The following is a 21681-nucleotide window of genomic DNA, read 5'->3' as shown; positions in this document are numbered from 1 at the left end:
GCTGCCCATTGAACCGCCATACAGAGAGCTGCCCATTGAACCGCCATACAGAGAGCTGTCCATTGAACCGCCATACAGAGAGCTGTCCATTGAACTGTAATACAGAGAGCTGTCCATTGAACCGCCATACAGAGAGCTGTCCATTGAACCGCCATACAGAGAGCTGCCCATTGAACTGTAATACAGAGAGCTGCCCATTGAACCGCCATACAGAGAGCTGTCCATTGAACCGCCATACAGAGAGCTGCCCATTGAACTGCCATGCAGAGAGCTGCCCATTGAACTGCCATGCAGAGAGCTGCCCATTGAACTGCCATGCAGAGAGCTGCCCATTGAACCGCCATACAGAGAGCTGTCCATTGAACCGCCATACAGAGAGCTGCCCATTGAACTGTAATACAGAGAGCTGTCCATTGAACCGCCATACAGAGAGCTGTCCATTGAACCACCATACAGAGAGCTGCCCATTGAACTGCCATGCAGAGAGCTGCCCATTGAACTGTAATACAGAGAGCTGTCCATTGAACCGCCATACAGAGAGCTGCCCATTGAACTGTAATACAGAGAGCTGTCCATTGAACCGCCATACAGAGAGCTGCCCATTGAACCGCTATACAGAGAGCTGCCCATTGAACCGCTATACAGAGAGCTGCCCATTGAACCGCCATACAGAGAGCTGCCCATTGAACCGCCATACAGAGAGCTGCCCATTGAACCGCCATACAGAGAGCTGCCCATTGAACCGCTATACAGAGAGCTGTACATTGAACTGCTATACAGAGAGCTGTCCATTGAACCGCCATACAGAGAGCTGTCTATTGAATCGCCATACAGTGAGCTGCCCATTGAACCGCTATACAGAGAGCTGCCCATTGAACCGCTATACAGAGAGCTGCCCATTGAACCGCCATACAGGGAGCTGCCCATTGAACTGCCATGCAGAGAGCTGCCCATTGAACTGTAATACAGAGAGCTGTCCATTGAACCGCCATACAGAGAGCTGTCCATTGAACCGCCATACAGAGAGCTGCCCATTGAACCGCCATACAGAGAGCTGCCCATTGAACTGTAATACAGAGAGCTGTCCATTGAACCGCCATACAGAGAGCTGTCCATTGAACCGCCATACAGAGAGCTGCCCATTGAACTGTAATACAGAGAGCTGTCCATTGAACCGCCATACAGAGAGCTGTCCATTGAACCGCCATACAGAGAGCTGCCCATTGAACTGCCATGCAGAGAGCTGCCCATTGAACTGCCATGCAGAGAGCTGTCCATTGAACTGTAATACAGAGAGCTGTCCATTGAACCGCCATACAGAGAGCTGTCCATTGAACCGCCATACAGAGAGCTGCCCATTGAACTGCCATGCAGAGAGCTGCCCATTGAACCGCCATGCAGAGAGCTGTCCATTGAACTGTAGTACAGAGAGCTGTCCATTGAACCGCCATACAGAGAGCTGTCCATTGAATTGCCATACAGTGAGCTGCCCATTGAACCGCTATACAGAGAGCTGCCCATTGAACCGCTACACAGAGAGCTGCCCATTGAACCGCTACACAGAGAGCTGCCCATTGAACCGCTACACAGAGAGCGACCCGTGGAGCTGCCCATTGAACCATTATACAGAGAACTGCCCGTGGAGCTGCCCTACTGAGAACTACAGATGGAACTGCTATTCAGGGAATGCCCATGGAACTGATCTATGAAGAACTGCCTATAGAACCTCCTATGCATGGAACCAGCGGGTGCCTGTGTTATGTTGAGTGCATCTTCAGTGCCCACCTCCCCCGTGCAGCTCTCCCTCTCTGCCCTTCCTGAACCCACGCAGCACCCCCTTGGCCCCCTGGGAGCCGACACAGAATTTTTAAGAAAAAACAATTTCGCTTTCTTCAGGGGTCCAGGCCTGGATCCCTCCCTGGTGGGACCCACTTGCACCATTCTGGAGACCTCATTTTTCTCAGTGTACCACCCTCCAGTGTTGCACCAAGTCACTTCTGAGCTGCGGAAGTGGAAACTCCCACTATAGTGTAGTGTAATGGACCTCTTAATGAAGTTTGGGGCCTAATTCCTTTTCCTAGTCAGTCTGTTGCAACACAGGAGAGTTGTAATTAACATTTTTCTGTAGTGTTTTGAGAACAGCACATTTAGAAAGTCAGCCCTATTATATGAATAGTGTAAACAATGGTAGTTGGAGAATGAAATGCTGCTTTCGTATATATTTGTACAGCAAAATCAAAACTATACTCTCCAGTGAGGAATGCAGAAGGAAATCTCTTCTGAAATCGAAACTAGTGAATCAAGAATGACGTATTTAAGGTTGGTAATTTTTGGAATTGCTGAATATTGAGGAAAAGGAGCGGATGTATATGATTTGTGACAGAGGAGTGTAATATGTCTTTGTCCCTGGTTAATGTTCAGTGCATTAGGTTAATGTTGCAAGTTCAGTAGAATTAATTTTTTTTTTAGCTTTATCATATTGATAATTAAGTTTAAAAGAAACATGTAAATCAACTTGGAATCCACTGGTGATGTTACATTGATGTTGACTGATTCAGCCTGGACGAGGGCTGAAGGTTAATCATGAGCCTCCGCAGAACTACTAGGCCACAGCATTTAAAAAAAGTATATTAAAAAGTATAACATAAAAAGCACCTTTTGCTTAAAAATGTATTTTTAATAGTGATACTGTGTACATACACCTAATGTCTTTGGGGGTGATTTTAAACCCCAAGAACGGGTGGGTTGGGGCGGGTGGGAGTTGAAAACAGTTGTTTTTTGGGTCGTGACCACAACCCGGCTTTATTTCTGGGTTTAACGTCAGTGAGGAAAAGTACAGGCTTCCCACTGGGAATACAAAGTCCAAAAATGTTGAGTTTGCGACCCAAAAAATATATATTTTCAACTGCCACCCGCCCCCAACCCACCCATTCTTGGGGTTTAAAATCACCCCCTTTGTCTCCTTGCCCTGCTTTGTATAGAGTGGCACTCAGTGCATTGACCACCAATTCCTCTTTATTTTCAATCACTTCACCCACAACCTTCGAATCTGATGTACATTTTTAAACACATGATTTATTGCAGCGGGTATACCAATATATCAGCACTGAACATTAACCAGGGACAAAGACATATTACACTCCTCTGTCACAAATCATATACATCCGCTCCTTTTCCTCAATATTCAGCAATTCCAAAAATTACCAACCTTAAATACATCATTCTTGATTCACTAGTTTCGATTTCAGAAGAGATTTCCTTCTACATTTCTCACTGGAGAGTATAGTTTTGATTTTGCTGTACAAATATATACGAAAGCAGCATTTCATTCTCCAACTACCACTGTTTACACTATTCATATAATAGGGCTGATTTTCTCAGTCAGGCTGCGGCCTGATCAGGTGTCACTCTCAATTTGACTGACGATATATTATTTTTCTATAAGGAATCACCTTTGCAGCTACCAATTCTACAACATTTCTTTCAAGCATCATGTATTGCACATTCAAATGTGGAAGATGGTTATACAATAGGATTTGTACATCTAAACAGCTACCTTTACTTATCTATCAATTCTGAAAATTCTGTGCTGTCCCCCTGGAGCCTACAAAAATGCAGTGGCCCAATCTTCAAGGCCACCTTCTCCCCCGAGCAGTCTGGGGGCGCCGCTTAGGTGCTGCAGCACGCCGTTTCGATCATAATGGGACCCTGGCCTATCCATTCAGGGATCGTTCCCAGTGCCACCTGTTTTTGGGTGCAAACCAATTTTTCCCCCATATTTCCTGTAACTATCCTTTATGTTATTTCTTCAAAGAATTGTATAAGGTTGGTCATGACCTGCCTTTTAGAAATGCTTCGTGACTGGTCCTGATTAACTCCCGCTCTTGCAAATGCTTTGTAATTTCACCACATATTGTGTAATTTAGCTAAAACGCAATTTCTTGACTTATCTCTGAGTCTGTTTTTTTTTGGAGGGGTGTTAGATTTTCCACTCTCCAATCCTCTGGCACAATTTTTATTTAAAACAAATTTTGGAAAATGATGGAGCCTCCACTATTTCTTCCTAGCTTCCATCAGGACCTTCAGATGGAAACCATCAAGTCTCGGTGAATAAAAATAAAATAAATTCTGTCAAAAAGGCATTTAAACTCCACATAAAAATGAAAAGATATATATTGATAAAAACAGTCACAGAGGCCTAAATTCCTTAGTGCCCCAACCTGGGCGCAATCCCAATAACGTGCAGTGACGGCGCAGTAGATGACTCTTGCTCCTTCTGACTCCATAAAATACTAAAAATTTTCCAAGCATTTGGGCCTTTTTTGATTGCCCTCCAACAGCCCTTAAAGGATTGCTTGTTAAGCTGCTCAGACTGGAAATGCCAATTGGAGCTTGTGCAAGCTCTAACTAGGGCGAACGAATTTAGGAGCCTGGGTCTGAAATGAGTACAGAAGCCTCATGTCAATATTGAAATAGGGCCTGTGCTCATTTCAGGTGGCTGCCAGCGCCTAAAAAAGGCACCGAACAATTTAGCAGTGGCCCGAACTGTCATGCAAATCGGGCATGAGCCTTTGCACTGCTAAATGGGTTATCATTGTGCACAATGACAGTAAAATGGGCTCAGAAATGTTAAATTTAGACCCAGTAGCATCTCAGAAAGGCCCAAAATGCACTCCGTCCTGCCACTGCACTACAATAGGCAGATAGCAAAAGAGAATGAGACTACTCCAGGCTCAAGGGTTGGCAAATGGGGTAAACAAACAATCGGTCTGTTTGGAACATTAAGAGTATTTTCAAACTTATTCTGCTCCCTCATGTGGTTTATTGCCTTCTTCCTTCAGTCATCAGGACACTTTATTAATCAGCAGGGTCATAGCATGTGTGGATAAAAGACACCAAAAAAAATATATATACACCTTTCGGATTTTGAAATATTAAATTGAGGCCCTGTCTGCCTGTTCAGGACATAAAAGATCCCATGGCACTATTTGAAGGAGAGTAGGGGATTTCTTGGTGTACTGGCCTACATTCATCTCTCAACCAACACCACAAAATCTTCCACTCATTTGAGTGGGAATGCTAATCCTGCCTGCTTGAGACACTCCAACCAACCAAGTGCCCAACTAAGAAATGACTAAACCCATCGCAACCAAAACAGGCAGATTCGAGTGGCAGATGAATTTGAGTGACACAGAGATTTGAATGGCAATCATCACTGGGGCCGAAACCAGCAACGTTTACTTCTGTTACCATTTAGCTTCTGTCTTCACTGCTTTTATCTATATTTAGTCTCGCAGTCACTGGGTCGCACTTGTGGGTTCATTTTAAATAACCATTTGGCACAAATTCACAATTCATTCAGTGAGAATATTCTGCTTTGCGGATGTTCAAATCACTTTATTATACATTTAACGATAGCGAGGAAGGTTTTCTAAATAACACTTACACCCAGCTTAGGATCATTACAATATCTAAGGTACAGAGCAAGCTATCTGTTTCATATCATAATTCATCTCAAACTGACATTATCTGCTCTTTTGAGAATTTTGCAGGTTTGTGCTACGTTCTTTGTGCAGTGAAAAGGCATGCGAGTGTTGTGCCAGTGAATGTGTTAATGAGTGTTAACGGTACTTTGTTACGAGACTTGTAATGAGAAAGCAGCAGCTTGCTTACTCGTAATGACATTCTTTCTCCATGAGGCTCCACAGGTAATAAAGTATTAAATAAGTACCTTTGGATTTTATCCAACATTTCCTACAAATTTTTTTACCCAATTGTGCATTGGTCTAACAGTCTAGATTGGTTTGCAATATAATTCGCTGTACTCTATGTGTTCCTACTGCTGGGTAATATTGAACTTCTTTTAAATTGGCACATTATACTATAAGCAATAGAAAGAAATGACCTGTCATTCCTTTTTTACAAAATAAATAGGTGAAATGCCTGTTTTCATGTCAACATTATACCACAAACAACTGGGAGGAATGTTCATTTATGGAAATGTGCAATTCCTGAGAATGTGACTTCATTCGAGATAAAAAGAACTCTATCTTTCTGTAGTCCCTCTCACATCCTCAGGATGCTCTGCAGTGCTTCACAAATCATGAATTACTTTTTGTGGTGTTTTTGTTGCTTTTACAGACAAATGTAGCAGCTAACTGGCACTCAGCAAGGCCCCACAAACAGCAATGAGACAAATGACCAGTTAATCTGTTTTGGGGGTGTTGGTGAAGGGATGAATGTTGCCCGGGACAATGGGAGAACTCCTCGTTGTTCTTCAAAAAATGCCGTGGGATCTTTTCCGTTCACCTGAACAGGTGGAATGGGACTTGGTTTTAAGGTCTCATCTGAAAGACAGTACCTTCAAAGTTGCAGTGCTCCCTCAGTGCTGCACTGTCTGCCACGATTATGTACTTAAGTCTCTAGAGTGGGATTTGAACCTATGATCTTCTGACTCAGAGGCGAGTGATACTATTGAGTCCAGCTGGCATGTACGTAGCATGAAAGGAGGTGATGTAAAAATAGCAGCCAATCTTGACGCCACTGCGTCAATGCGTTAATGCTTTAACGCCTCTCTAGCAACCTGTGAGCCAGGTTGTATATCGTTAACCCAACTGTGAATCATGCATTTTAAGTGGAAAATGGCTCAACGGCAGGGGACAAACCCACAATTTACTGACCAGGCTCTGTAAATTCTGATGGCTTGGTACAAAGGACATTTTGGAGAGGAGGATGGCCCCCAACTATGCAAAGGAAGGGGACAAGTGCGTGGGAGTATACGATTGAGGTGGTGAACACTGTGTCAACCACTAAAGGACCTGGAGGGAAGTGAGAAAGAAATCGAACAACTTAAAGAAGAGCATGGGTGTGCTTGATGCTTACACTAAAGCAGCAGCTCCGGATACATTTGCATGCGATGGAAAGTTGTAGTAACAAATCTATGCAAAAAGACCTGTACAGGCACTGATAATACTAACACAAATGTACCAACTCAATGAAAACAACATGGTTATGCAAATTATACTATACATTGCATCAAAGAAGAATAAATGTACAACAACAACTTGCATTTATACAGCACCTTTAACATAGTAAAATATCCCAAGACGCTTCACAGGAGTGTTATGAAACAAAATTTGACACCAAGCCACATAAGGAAATATTAGGACAGGTGACCAAAAGCATGGTCAAAGAGGTAGGTTTTAAGGAGGAGAGAGAGGTAGAGAGGTGGAGAGGTTTAGGGAGGGAATTCCAGAGCTTAGTGCCTAGGCAGCTGAAGGCATGGCTACCAATGGTGAAGTGATTAAAATTGGGGATGCGCAAGAGACAAGAATTGGAGGAGCACAGAGATCTCGGAAGGTTGTATGGCTGGAGGAGGTTACAAAGGTAGAGAGGGGCGAAGCCATGGAGGCATTTGAACACAAGGATGAAAATTTTAAAATTGAGGCATTGCTGGACCGGAAGCCAATGTAAGTTTGCCAGCACAGGGGTGATGGGTGAACAGGACTTGGTGCGAGTCAGGAAACGGGCAGCAGAGTTTTGGATAAGCTCAACCTACAGAGGGTGGAAGATGGGAGGCCGGTCAGGAGAGCATTGGAATAGTCAAGTCTGGCGGTTTCAGCAGCTGATAGGCTGAGGCAGGGGTGGAGAGGGGCAATATTATGCAAGTGGAAGTAGTTGGACTTGGTGATGGAGAGGATGTGGGGGTCGGAAGCTCAACTGGTCATTTATCTTACTTGTTGTTTGTGGGACCTTGCTGTGCCCAAATTGAGTGCCACACTTGCCTACATAACAATGGCTATGCTTAGTAAAGGAAACAACTGCTCTGGGCCAGATCATCATGTCTCGACCCCCACTGCTCTTGTGTTTAAAGGCAAACTCACACATAGTCAGAGGGCGCAGGACTACCACACTATAAACCACCGATGACAATCAGCAAACTGCTGCCAATGTTTTTAGGAGGGAGAGTTTGGAAGGCAGTTGGAATCTGGAGGAGTGCACTGAACTTGTAGGTATTGTAATCTTCAGATATACTATGACTTGTGCAATATATTACATGAATGTGTCCACACACATGGTGATTGTGCTCAAGCACATTGAGTTTGTAACAAGAGTACAGTGTCATATGGGCAACTGTGCTTATTTACTCATAATGTGGAGATGCCGGTGATGGACTGGGGTTGACAATTGTAAACAATTTTACAACACCAAGTTATAGTCCAGCAATTTTATTTTAAATTCACAAGCTTTCGGAGACTTCCTCCTTCCTCAGGTAAATGAGGAAGGAGGAAGGAGGAAGTCTCCGAAAGCATTTACCTGAGGAAGGAGGAAGTCTCCGAAAGCTTGTGAATTTAAAATAAAATTGCTGGACTATAACTTGGTGTTGTAAAATTGTTTACAATTATTTACTCATAGTGTACCATCACAGAGCAAGAAGAATACAGTCACCTTCCAACTGAAGGTGAAAAACACCAGCCATGATTGAACCAATCATCAGCACATATACACACTTTTAGAAGAAGTAGATGCTAATTCAGGAGGAATCACAGGGCGAGGCACCAAACACTGGTGGGGAAAGGGTAACAATGATAGTGAGGTGAGTGTCTCTCCTGAATTTTATGGGGATATAGACCTCAGTGGGCCAAAATGGACACAACATTCTACCATCTCCCAAATAAGCGATGTCATGGAGCTACCTCCGTCTGTCATTGGGTAAGTGCCAAGGCTAATCATACTTGGAAAATGGCTACAAGCAACCATAAGGAATGAACTGCGAGAACTCAGAGGTGCCTACGATACCCATGCCAAGGAGATGTCCTCCAATGGTGGCATGCCCTCCAAGGGTGGCATGCATGGAATGGTGTAGGTGCAGCCAGTTGTTACTTACATATGTGGCAGTTTTGTGGCCTCCCATAATGCTGCACAATTACATTATACACAGGTGATACTTCTGAAAGCAAGGAGCCACAGAGATTTCAGGGAAGAAGACAACTGGCACTGGTGCTGGTGCACCACTGTTAGACGCAGATACTGGTAGTGGGCTTTTTATACCTTTTGTAGCTCACCAGTTGGTTATGCTACTTATTCAACTGGGAGAGCATGTAAGAGCAGTTAAAGCACATGAACACCCAACACAGAAAAGTTCACCACGCACGAGAGGCAAATGCACCAGAAAAGCACATTAAACATATGCACAGCTACCACTGCTCAATGGTATAAAAATAAATTCACTTTTACTCTTTTGCAGTGTGCAATTTATTCATCATAGAGAAAAGGAAATGGAACTCATCGAAAAGGCAAATAGCTGACTCCTGAGATCATCCTGTGGGTGCCTGGGAGGAGCCTGTGGTATTAGATCTCTGGACGGTGACCTGCCACTAAGGTGTCATTTAGCCTGTTCAAAGAATGGTCTAAAAGTATAAATTAACATTCTGATCGGGATTGAATGTTTGGAACTAAATGTCTAAAAAGTAAAAGTAGTTTCCTAAAGAATGGTCATTTTAAAATAATTTAGAAAATGGAATACCTGATCCACAGATAAAATTCCAATCCCAATCTACAGAGGTCTCCTTTCAAACCTACCATTTTTTAGCTAGGTTATGTCACTGTAAGGAGTTAACGTAACTCCTGACAAAAAAACATTAGCTGCTGAAATCTGAACAGTTTCTTTTTTGAATTTTTTTTAGAGATCGATGGAAAATAAATATTTTTAACAGTTGCAGGGCCTCCCCCAGGGCACTGTATCTCTGGCACATCTGCTATTACACAGACTCTTCTTAAAACAACTGTTTGATACAAACTTACCCCCGGTGGCTCCATCTGGAGTATTTCTGTGACTTTTTCCTTTCTGACGTTGAGCTGAAGCCACACTGGGCAAGTCCTTATGAGTTTATCCAAGATATTGATACCTGGAAGTGGTAACGGCTGCAAAGGGACTGTTGGTCTGTGAGGCTGCCCGAATTCATCATTTGCACCTAGCAGTGGGCTGAATGGACACAGAATGTAAGTTTGCTGTATCCTGTAGAGCACAGAGTTTATGTGGCTAAGCAACCGGCCACATCAGCACACTGACATAGTGTTGACAATTAGATCATTTGACACAATAGCACAAGTGAAGTCGGACGTTGCAAAATTGAAGCTGTAGTTCAATGCAAGAATAAGTGAAGTGCATCAGGAGAACGCTGCTGCGATAGTAAGGCACTTCATTTTTTTTAAAAACCTAGCAATAATCAGTCTGTTATATGTTAAACTACATACCCTGGCATGTCTCCAGTTTCCACTTCTAGTCCAGATGCTCTCTTCATCATCGCTTCCCTCGATCAGCTCTGCTGTACAGACCCATTTAAGACGCACTCTGACTCAAACATTCTAGTTTCCAAACTACACAAGGGCTCCACATTTCGAGAAAAGAATAACGCACTGTGCCTCTCAGCCAGAAAGATGGCGTTGGATTATGCAGACTTTAAACAGTAACAGACGCAGAAGTACAGGAAGGCGTGTGCTGTGGGTTCTCTTTCTTTGACTTCCTGTGTTCTGTGAACAAATGGGGGATCTCAGGAAGAGGCAGCTCTGAGTGGTCAAGCTTTCAGTATTACTAACTCAAGCTTTCCTGGCCCAGAATTTTTCACAAAAGTGGGAGGAGCACTGATTTAATCTGGTGACCTTTGGAGCCAAATTCAGTTTAAATCTTGCAAAAGCTCTCCAAGTCAAAATGAAGCAAATGTGTTTTTTCTCACTGATATGGCTACATTATTAAAATTATTCTGGAGCCATTACCCATTCTGAGAAAGTTTTCAGTGGCGAGTAAGCCCTCCTAACTCCGCCCTCCTGCAACCCCCCCCCCCTACAACACCCCCCACACACACAGAGTAATTTTTCTAAATAAGACCAGACTCCAAAATTCTCACACGTACCAATCACAAAAGTTGGAAGTCTGTAAAGTTTTGAAACTGTTTAATTTGATTGAGCAAATCAACACATAGAGCAGCATCCGCAGATTACGTAAGAACAAACCCAAACAAAGTTTGGGGTGATTAGGCAAAAGGTTTTCAAAACACGTAACAAGATAAAATAATCGGCTACAAAATATACTGAGCAGAAAGGACTGTGATGGACGGTAGCAATCTGGGCTTTTAAAAAAAAAATTCAGGTCCAATGGCATTTTGTGTGATGGAATCTGACATCCTTTATATAAATAGCTTGAGGCAACATCTGTTTCCAGGGGCAGCATAAGCCGAATTCTTTAAACGTTGTTCATGAGCAATCTTAGTCTTTCCTTCTTATTTTTTAAATCTTTGCAGCTTGGACTAAAATAAAAGAACTTGCTCAAAGTTTTTTCTCTCCAAAATATCCGATCACAGTAGAGCCCTGTATCACTATCTGTATTTTTTTTTGAATTTTTAAATTACTGATCACTAATTTTGCTTTCTTTTTTATTGTTTGTGATAGATTTTCAAAAGTAACTGCAAATTTAAGGTGCAGAAATATCCTTTTTCGTATAGACCACACAAAAAAAAATCATTGGCTGAAACCATGCTTTCAGAGCAAATGTCATTTAATTCATGGTAAATTGTGACTCCTGCCCCCATTTTGTCCCTGAGTTTCTTCAACTCTTAGATCACTCACTCCTTCTCTGTGTCACATGAATATGTACAGAGTGAGGAATCTGTGAGATGAGGGGGCAAATTTTCTACTTGTTGTCTGGGCATAGAACTGGGGTTGCAGATTGGACGGCCATTGTCGAAACCGTCTGAAATCAAAGGAAATGAAAAACCGGACAGTTTATATAAAGGTGCCAGTATTACTCCTGGAGGGCGAGATGAAAATCTATCCTGAGGGAAATCCTGCTGATAGGGTGGGCAGGTGGTCTATTCCCAAGCCTGGTGGTAAAAAAAATTGTCAAATGATCAGCGCCTATTTTTTCAGGGAGTATTGTTTTTAGTCAAAGTTCTGTTTTTATAATGATGGGTCATAGACTCAAGTTTAAAAGAGGAAAGGTAAACAGTTTATATTTAACTACTTTACATGAATGTGGGTAGGTTTTAACTTTGGGCTGCCTATTCAGCGCCTGATGGACAAGGCGATCGGACTGTCCGCCTGATGAAATATATGAGAAGCCTGAACCAATTTGATGGCTAAGGTAAGAATTATTTCTTGTGATGTCTCCTTCTCTGCTTCATACCTTGTCACAGCACTTTCCTTTCCACCCTCACACCACCCTGCGCACTCCAACCCTCCTCTTCACCTGCTTAGGCTCTGATGAGCAATGGAAACCAAGCACATCCTCCTTCTGGTTTCAGCTGCACTATCACAGTTGCCGCTGTCCTCACAGCTGGACATTCAGCATATTGCTATCACCTAGTTGCATGGAGAAAGCTCTGCACATTTCGTGCATTTGCAAGCTATTGTCACCCTCCTGCCGTTTTCCTGCTCTGTGACGCCTCCTTATCCTGTGCACTGCTTGTTGCGTGTCACACACACACATCAGCATGCCTCACACAAATTCACAAGCTGTACATGGAGCCACACACTAATAAACTTCCCTTCTTCCTGCAGGACACATTGACACACAACATCCATGAATGGATGAGAACAGGAGGAGGAACAGCTTCCATTCAGGTCCTCACGGAGCAAGAAGCCCTGGTCATTGTGGGTGCAGGCTTCCCTCAGAGTGTCAGGGATAGAGAGTCAGGAGGATGGGAGAAGCAGGGTCTCTGCCTTTTTCTTTTTGCTTCTATCCATCATCGGTGTGCAGGGAGCTAGGAAAATTGGTGATGATTTGGCACTCTACATATCTGAGCCTTCTTAACCTGCCCAGTACTTGCTAACCATTGTTCCTTTCTTCTATATGCCAATTCCTCTGCAAAATCAGCCCCTGTTGTAGAAAAAGGCAAGCTGAGCCAGCCTCACCAGCCTGCACCATCATGCGCTCCCTCTTTAATAAGCACCAGCGCAGAGATCAGTACTCCGAGCGGGACAGGTAGCCAGTTAGAAGGGTCTGCACAGGGTGAAGTTCACATCACAATTGAGCAGCAGCTGGCAGTAGAATGGAAAGGACAGCGGAGGACACAGCTAGCCAGAGAGCGAGCCTGGGTCCAAACACCCAGAGGGTGGAGCTGAAGACTTCAGCGCCCCAGCCTTTAAGAGCAGGATCTTAGAAGCGCACCAAGCAAATAGTGGATGCATTGGACAACCTGCCGAAGAGATGCCACGTCCTGGCTGAGAGTATGGAAGAGTCCACCTCTAGCATGTGTGGCACACTAGTGCAAGGCGTGACTTCTCTGCAGTCTACCATGGAGCGTGTGGTCTCCTCTGTGGAAGCAGCAAGGCCTGCAAGGCAAGAGCTCTTGTCTGCAGCAATGGCAGCTTTGATTCAAGGTCAAACCATTACCGTATACAGTACATGGACTAATGCCCTTGCCTTCTAAACACATGTAAGTACAAGAGAATGATCCATTGCATGCACAGAACTCACCCAAACGCCCAATCCTTTACAGAAAAAAACCTCTCTCCACCCCACCCCTCCCCTCCAACTGCACCCCCCCATCTCACCACCCCCTTTGCAGTCTCCCACCCACTGCAAGGGCATGATTTTGACCCCAAGCCGGGAAGGGGGCGGTGGGTTAAATTGAGAATGGGAAACCCGATTTTGAAATAAGGACATCTTTTTTTTGTCGGTTTGCCATCCGACTGGCTGGCCTGATTGACAGGCTGGTCTCAGTCGGATGGGAGAGCAGCCAGGGAGAGGACGTCTTCAGGTAAGTCTTTGATTGTATGGATTGGGGGGGGGGGCATGTGTGGTTATGGGTGAGCACGGGGGCATGGGGGGCAGAGGGCACTGATGGGCATGGGTGGGTATGGGAGCACTGGTGGGCATGGGTAAAATAAGCAACCTGACAAATCTCAAGCAGCAGAGTAATAAGTGGGTTTCTAAGTTTGTCTCCATAAGTGCAACAAGTCTCACTTGTTAATCATATGTCTCTAGGTGTCCACTATACAATCATTGTTTCCATAGTGTCATGTGAGGTGACTCAGTGATTTGATTTTGCTTATGCATGTAGGTTAATCATAAGTGGATTTTTACCACTAGTGCCATTAAGTTGTAATGAGACAATAAACTTTCTACAAAATATGATTTGTTTATATAGTGAGGCAAGGGGAGAAGGAAGAAAATAAACACAGTGCAGTTCATGTTGTAATTTCTACTTAATTCTATTTAGAACTACTGCTCATGTGGAGGAAAAGCACCAACAGGAATTCGTTGGACCGAATGGCCTGTTTCTATGTTATAGTTTCAATGTAATTCTTTGTAATTATGGAACAAGTTCATGCTTTCAGTGTCATCCTGTACATTGACCTAACAGTATCCCACTCACACTGTGAGTCTCAAGAACCATTTAAAATTACAGTAACAATGTTACAGAGATAGTTGAACTGTTAATCTATTATAAAAGTATATAAAAATCATAAACAAAAAGCAGTTACAAAATGTTACCTCTGTATCTCTCCTCTCTTTCTTCCTTAGTCTATCTTCACTTTTCTCTATTCTCTCTTCTTTTCTTTCTCTTTTAATCCTGTTTTCATCATGTAATGTTACCCATAGCCCTCTGCCCACAAGACCCATCATGCATTTTTAGCTCATAGTGATTAAAATCCTTTTCTGATTGGCTGAAAACCTTTATCAGCCAATCAGGAGCTAGATTATTGAATGGTTATTTGAATGGTGGGTCATATTTTTAATTTTATTTTAGCTGACTCCACTGGGGAGTTTAAAGTACAGGACAAGGTAACTCATTTACAGCCCCAGAAGGAGGAATTATCAAATTGAGTTATCTCAGTGGCAGTACTGGGGGGAGGGGAATGGTGATTAAATAATCCCCCTAATAGAAGGTAGTTTTACAGATAATGACAGAGCTAGTGAAAGCATTTGTCTCTGTGACTGAAAAGCAATTTAAAAATGATTCAAAATTAATCCCACATTTGACTTTGAAATGCAAATGCTGGTCTTGAGAGCAAGGTTGTTATTTAAAGTATTTGCATTTCACGGCATAATGCAGAATTAATTTTGAGTGAACACTTTAGCATTCTTCAAGTAATTATTAGGTCCTTTGCTTTCCCCAGCCACAAAGGCAAGCAGACGCCCGTTGTTAAGTGAGGAGGGGACGATGTTGACTTTTCCTCGTGTTAGGAAATATCAGTTGACATTCAGTCCTTCCCCCTTAAGACTAGGCCAAGCCCAGGAACTTTCCTTCTGGGGAATGACAGACATAAATTTGCATTCTATCACTCCATGGCAAACCAAACCAAATTACTGGTTTACTACCATCTTCTTACGTAGTATATGTTCATGCAACTAAATGTCTTAAACAGTCATGTCTCTAAGACTATAACAGTACACAATGTGCCACTTTGCAATTTTCAATAAGGTGGGCCAACAAATTGCTGAAGGGAGAGTGGAATGAAAATAGATCCAGTTGTGATGTTACTGTCTGAGATAGTTTAAGTCTACATAATGTTATAAGTAGAGGATATATTATGGCCAGAAGTGATAGGATAAATAGCATCATGAGGTGCATTGCATTGTGTTGTGGTTAGCTTCATGAATCGAGGCATTTGTTACGCCTTTACAAACTTGGCTAGGATGTTCCAGCCAGCAGGTAATAGGAGTTTGTAGAATATGGACTGGTTGGGCCAAACGGCCTGTTTCCATGTTGTAATTTCTGCGTAAGTGTCTACTCCCAAAGATAGTTCCACCTGTCAGCAATAAGCTCACCATTTGCAAATGAAGGAAAAATGCATGAATTAAACTCTCTTAAAAATTCAGTGTTAAATATTAAAATAAACAAGATAAATATCAGGAAAAGATGGTTTCAAAAATGTAGTCATGGTAGTTTAATGTAAAATATACATTCCATTTGGTGGGGCCATGACCTGTGGAAACTGGACCCCGGGATTTTCCTCCCCGGCTCAATTTATGTTCCGCCTTCCTAACTATTCTGAATGCCTGTTAAATGCTGCTGTAAGTAGCTTTCAGTGTTGCCAAGGTGATGATGATGATGGAAAATGTGACATGTGATATCACCCTGTAATTATCACCTCAGTTCAATATATCCACCTTTATTTGAGCGGTCCCTTCCAATGGAAGTGACACCAGAAAATCTTTACCGATGGCGGGCAGAACAGGTCCCACCAATGTTCTGCACACACCAACCTTAGTAACCCCAGAAAACCAGTGTAACTTGGCAGGAAAATTATCTATGTTTTGTACAAGGTTTGTTGATTCACTGCATCTGAATCATATTGAAATATATTACATCTTATAATTGGTTTACATGCAGGTTTTCCAGATGGTGCTATCCCACTTATGGTGCACATTTAATAACCTACTTGTTACTTGTCAGATCACTAAACATGTGTGAATTAATTAGATTTTTTTTTACCAGAGGGTGTTATTTCATCATGTTTGATTCTAAACTATTACATTCTGGTAATTGTTTTAAATTATTTTGCAGTTTGAGTAGTCTATTCTTTTTGAAGTTACCTCTTGCCATGGGCCATCTGTCATGTCATGGCCTGGATAGCAGGAGAGTGACCTGCACCCAAACCTCTGCCTAGTGTAACCATCCGTTAGGCCATGCCTGCTTTGACTTTGACCAGCAACCTTCTCTCCTTCCAATTTGGAAGCACTCGGCATTGCCTTGATGCTCTGGCTGAGATCAGAATATGGCTGTATGTAGAATCATGAGCCAATCCCATGGCCGAACATTCTGAGGTGGTGCATCAATCCACCAATGGATTACATCACATGTGTACACCAACCTTCCATTCTAAGACAGAAACAGTTCAGTTGCTTTGATACACAGTTGTATTAATAATGTTTATTTAAAGATGCACATTGCATTACATGTCAAATATTGTTTAAGGATTCATATATCAATGTACATTTGCTTGATAAAGTATTTTTGTAGGTTGCTCTGGATACAACATTATGTGTAGGCATTCTGTTTTACCCATCAGTCATGGCAAGATAATACATTCAAATAATTTCACTTTGTACATAATATAATCTCAGTTTATACACAGGAACTCACATCAAGTGGCATTCACAGTGCATTGGGTCGCATTCATTCTACAATTATTCTAGATATGCATTTGAATAAATATTTATTGCATGACTTTTACAATTTACACAAGATATTGCAATTTTTATAAGAGAATATATAGATTAAGATAGAAATCTAAAGTGTGAGAAATGATAGTTGATAGTTTGGGATCTGTTCTAAACTGTACACAAGTCCAATGAAAGCAATGATCCAATTGTCCAATGATCACGACCCAGAGCAACACACTGTGTTCCCATAGGGATCATGCCTATGTTGTTCCATTCCTTTTGCATCCCTTCAGGTTAGTTCTTGAGTGAAAGATAAATTGAACAGAACTAAGTAAGAACTAGCATTGGTATAGCACCTTATCAAGCTCCAAAGTGCTTCACATCCAATAAATTACCTTTGAAATGCAGTCACTACTGTTATGTAGGAAAATGCAGCACACAGCAAAATCCCACAAACAGCAAATGAGATGAATGACTAGTGAATCTGTTTTTGGTTGAGGGGGAACGTTGGCTGGGTCACCTCCCTACTCTTCTTCAACTAGAGTTATGGGATTATTTACATCCACCTGAACTGGCAGACAGGTCCTCAATTTAATGCGGTAGATTTTCCTGGTTCTGCACTTAGCCTATTGGATCAGTGTCGCAAATATAGGAAAATTGGGCAAGCAGAAAATTTCTATGACTGTAAGAGAAGCCATCTGATTTTCATGTGTTCGATGGGCCCATGAGATCCAGTAAACCCAGGTGCAGGACCAGGAAAACCTATCCTAATGTCTCTTCCAAAAGATGGCTTTCTGGCCATGCAGCACTCCCTCAGTACTACACTATTGCGTCAGCCAAGATATGTGCTTAAGTCCTGGAGTGGGGCTTGAACCCACAACCTTCTAACAGAGGTAACGGTGCTACCAACTGACCAAACTGACCTTGACAGCTAGAAACTGCACAGAATACAAAATAAGGGGTCTTTTTATTAACCGGCATCTCCACATCAGGACTCCAAAGAAGCAGTGGCTGCAAAATGTTCTCAACTGTAAAAATGTGGCTTTAAATGGACACTGTCTTCAAGCAAAAAGTATTTGGCAAACCTTTTTCTTGTTTGAAAGACAGGAAAGCCAGAAGGAGCCGTGTATCACTTTCACCACAGTAACGGGCAAGTGATGTGATCTGATATGGGGTCATCAGTTCACGCTTCCAAACGTATGAGGTGGGAAGTCAATGTTTCTGCAATATCCAAATTTATTTCATTTTTTTCAATGAAAGTTTGTCAGATAGAAACTTCTGTTGAGCCAAGGAGTGTATTTAATATTACTATAGTTCCATAACAGTAGTAGCATTAGTGCTGTCTGAAATCTACTTCACTTGTGGACTGTCACTTATAATAATCGTACAAAATTCAAATAAAGGTCTGTATAAAGGTACCAGGATTGTTATAATGACAGCCTTAAAAAAACAGCATGGATCCAAAATAGGAAACTAATCCCCGGCAATAATATGATGACATCATTATCACAAAACATTGAGTAATTGGTGTCCATTTTTTCAATTTTAATGAAACTTTCTGTATCCAATTTCAAAGCACAAGAGTCAAAACCGTATAAAAGAAATTGCTTTGCATCCCATCATATCTCATGTAAAAATAATTCAAAAGGAAATGTGCAAGACAAACAATTTAGCTTGTCACAATTTAATAATTAACTGGACATTTCTTTCATCTTGCATTTCAGAGTTAGCTCCTATGAGCCCACCAGGAATTTAGACAATAGTTAAAGAAGAAAGGACAGTACATAAAAAAAAAACATGTATTCCCCTTCCACGAAGACCTGTCATTTTGAGTTTCTAGTCCCACTCAAGATGTTCTGATGTGTTTTATGCATAGAGGTTTTAGGAGTCAGAGTGAAGCTCCTCTCATTTATATCTGAGATAGCACTTTGATCCAGTCTAAACAAACTGCAGTGAAGTGGGACAAAACTAGCTTTTTGAATCTTCTGAGGGACACAGTACTGTCTGATTCAGAGTTTACTGTGAGGGACAGGACATTATCTGATTCAATCTAAGGGATAAGGCGCTATCTGATTCCGTGTTTACTCTGAGGGACATGGAACTGTCTGACTACGAGGGACAGGGCACTGTCTAATTCAGTGTTTACAGTGAGGGATTGGCTATTGTCTGATTTAGAGGGGGAGAGGGCGCAATCTTAATTTTTAAAGTCGTCGTAGTAAGTGTTGAACAGAGGGATGTCGTGCTTATAGCCACCTTTTGTGCAAGATAAGGAGGATCATTCCAGCAGTTATGATTGAGACACCATAAGGGAGAGAATGCTGGTGCCATTAAGATAATAGCATCATCTATAACCTTGATAAATACATACATGGGATTATATAAAATAACCTACTAGTTTCATTTTACTTATGTCATTTTTTTAATGAAAAGTTGGATAATTTCAAGTTATATTCAATATTTCCATTATACACCAGAATATTGCAAACCATACATGGATGATAGTGGAAAAGGTCGACCTGAATGAGGCAATACATAACATACGGTAAATGAAAAACAAAATACAGTACTGAAGATGCTGGAAATCTGAAACAAAAACAGAAGATGCTGGAGACACTCAGCAGGCCATACAGCATCTGTCGAGAGAACACAAGTTGACATCTCAGGACCCTTCCTTAGTACATAACATCTTGTATTTGGGAGGGTTGGCATTGAAAACTTCAGCAACATTGCAGAATACATGAATTTATTTAAAAACGTCTAATAAAATACCCACTATCCTTATATAACAAGCTCTTAATAAACTCTTCTTTACAGAATTTAATCAAAATATCAACAGCAAATACTGTAGAGTATATGCCAGAAAAATACTATTTTTTCTTTCTACTCCTGATCCCATTTCAACAATACAATCGTCAGCAACTTTTACAACAGGTCCTTAATTATAACGCTCCATTAATTATAAAACTTGACATTTTTGAGAACACTCAAAAATCCAATAATGTAACCTCAAATGTTCATTTGAGGAAACAAATACCATTTATTTTGTGACTTCCATTAAAATGCAATGTTATTCCCACCCTTTTCACCTGCTGTGCCCACAACTCATCACTGATTTCAACAGCTGTCCACAAAGTCAAGTAAACTTGAAAAAAAATTCAATTAAAATTCAGGTAGTTTGAATTGCAACAATGCAAAGCCGATTAAGACAATCAGCAGTATTTATACAAAAAGTTGCCACTCACTGGTTTACACTATCTCACTCACTCAACCTCTTATTCTTAGTTTTCTCTGTGTTTTCCATTTCCTGTTGCTTTTTGTGCACTTTTCTGTTGCTGTAAAAACCCAACTGGTTCGCCAACTGGTCCCTCAGGGAAGGGGACCTGCTACCTCTACCTGGTCTATCCTACACGTAACTCTAGTCCCACGATATGTGGTTGATTCTTAATTCCCCAAGGGCAACGAGGGATGGGCATTTAATACTGATTTGCCAGTGTCACCCTTATCCCAAGAACGAATTTTTAAAAAATTTAATTTTTTTTCAGTTTTTAAAGTTCTGTTTTCCAAAGATTACATTTATATTTGAGGAATCTACTGTACACTGGTTGTGGGAGGAGTGCGTACAGGATAGATTAATCATGCAGTGGCTGTGGATGGAATATGCTTGATGAGCCAAATTTCTCACTCCAGACTTTTATTTCGCTCACATGGTGCTTGTGGGAGGAGTGCATTGATTAAAAAAAAGGTTTCATGGACTGGTTTTGCTTGCGTTGGGAGTGATATTGGTTTTAAGGGTTGAAGCAATTTGCTTTTTCTTGTTCTCTAGGATTCAGCTGAGTCAGAGAATGAGGGAGTATGGCCTACTTGTGGTCTTGTAGGTTGAGGTGTTGTGCTGTCCTGGTCTGTCTATGAGTGGGTCAGTGTTATTAGTTCATTTCCTATTCTTTGCTGGTTCACTTTCTCCTCCTGGGAGATCGATTGGATGTTGAAAGGTGGGATGGTCGAGGGTTGGTGATGAATGAGCTTCCAAGAATGAGTCCCAGATGGCTTGGTGTTTTCGTTTCTTTCTTTTAACTTTAATTTATTTTCTCTTCTTCCTGTCAGGGTAGCCCCAACTCACATTCACCACCTCCGACTATGATGTGTGTGAGAGTCACCCAGGATGAATCTCTCTCTGATTTTCTCTTGCTCATTGTGGGGATTTGGGTAGCACTCACCGCCTCACTGCAATGGCATGGCCGAGAACAGGTATTCACCATGTGGGCCATCAAGAGGCATGAAACCATATCTTACCATCCCATTACACGCATTAAGCTATTAAGAACTGTGCCAACATGCTGCCCTTCATTTACCTATCATCAAATCACACAATACTATCACCTGAATGTACCTTATCTCAACAATCATTTATCAGGCAGTGAGCTCACAAGCTGTAACTTGAGATGTCCACCTTTTCATCCCACCAGTGATTGACAACTTCTTACGTAAATCTTGATCAGCATTTTTACAAAATTAGCACATAAAGTTGAAAACTGGATATTGCCTTCCCCCAGAATTTTCTTTCCTGAAGGCAC

The 21681-nt window shown here is 41.9% G+C and overlaps 1 protein-coding gene and 1 long non-coding RNA gene across 2 annotated transcripts in view; one reads left to right on the top strand and one right to left on the bottom strand.

Annotated features, from left to right (window-relative positions):
* rin3 (Ras and Rab interactor 3) overlaps positions 1–10583 on the bottom strand; it is a 91222-nt gene extending 80639 nt beyond the window's left edge. The window contains exons 1-2 of the mRNA XM_067991932.1: positions 10258–10583; positions 9805–9985 (exon numbers count right to left, since the gene is read on the bottom strand). Coding sequence (XP_067848033.1) covers positions 9805–9985; positions 10258–10307 — 231 coding nt within the window. The 5' untranslated portion in view covers positions 10308–10583. The remainder of the gene's footprint in view (positions 1–9804; positions 9986–10257) is intronic.
* Positions 1–19876, top strand: part of LOC137326643 (uncharacterized) — a 135136-nt gene extending 115260 nt beyond the window's left edge. The window contains exon 3 of the long non-coding RNA XR_010964254.1: positions 19585–19876. This is a non-coding gene — a long non-coding RNA (uncharacterized lncRNA). The remainder of the gene's footprint in view (positions 1–19584) is intronic.
* The last annotated feature ends 1805 nt before the right edge of the window (positions 19877–21681 follow it).

This window comes from Heptranchias perlo, chromosome 10 (genome assembly GCF_035084215.1).
Source record: "Heptranchias perlo isolate sHepPer1 chromosome 10, sHepPer1.hap1, whole genome shotgun sequence".
NCBI lineage: Eukaryota > Metazoa > Chordata > Chondrichthyes > Hexanchiformes > Hexanchidae > Heptranchias > Heptranchias perlo.
This window is presented reverse-complemented; position numbering and strand designations above follow the sequence as displayed.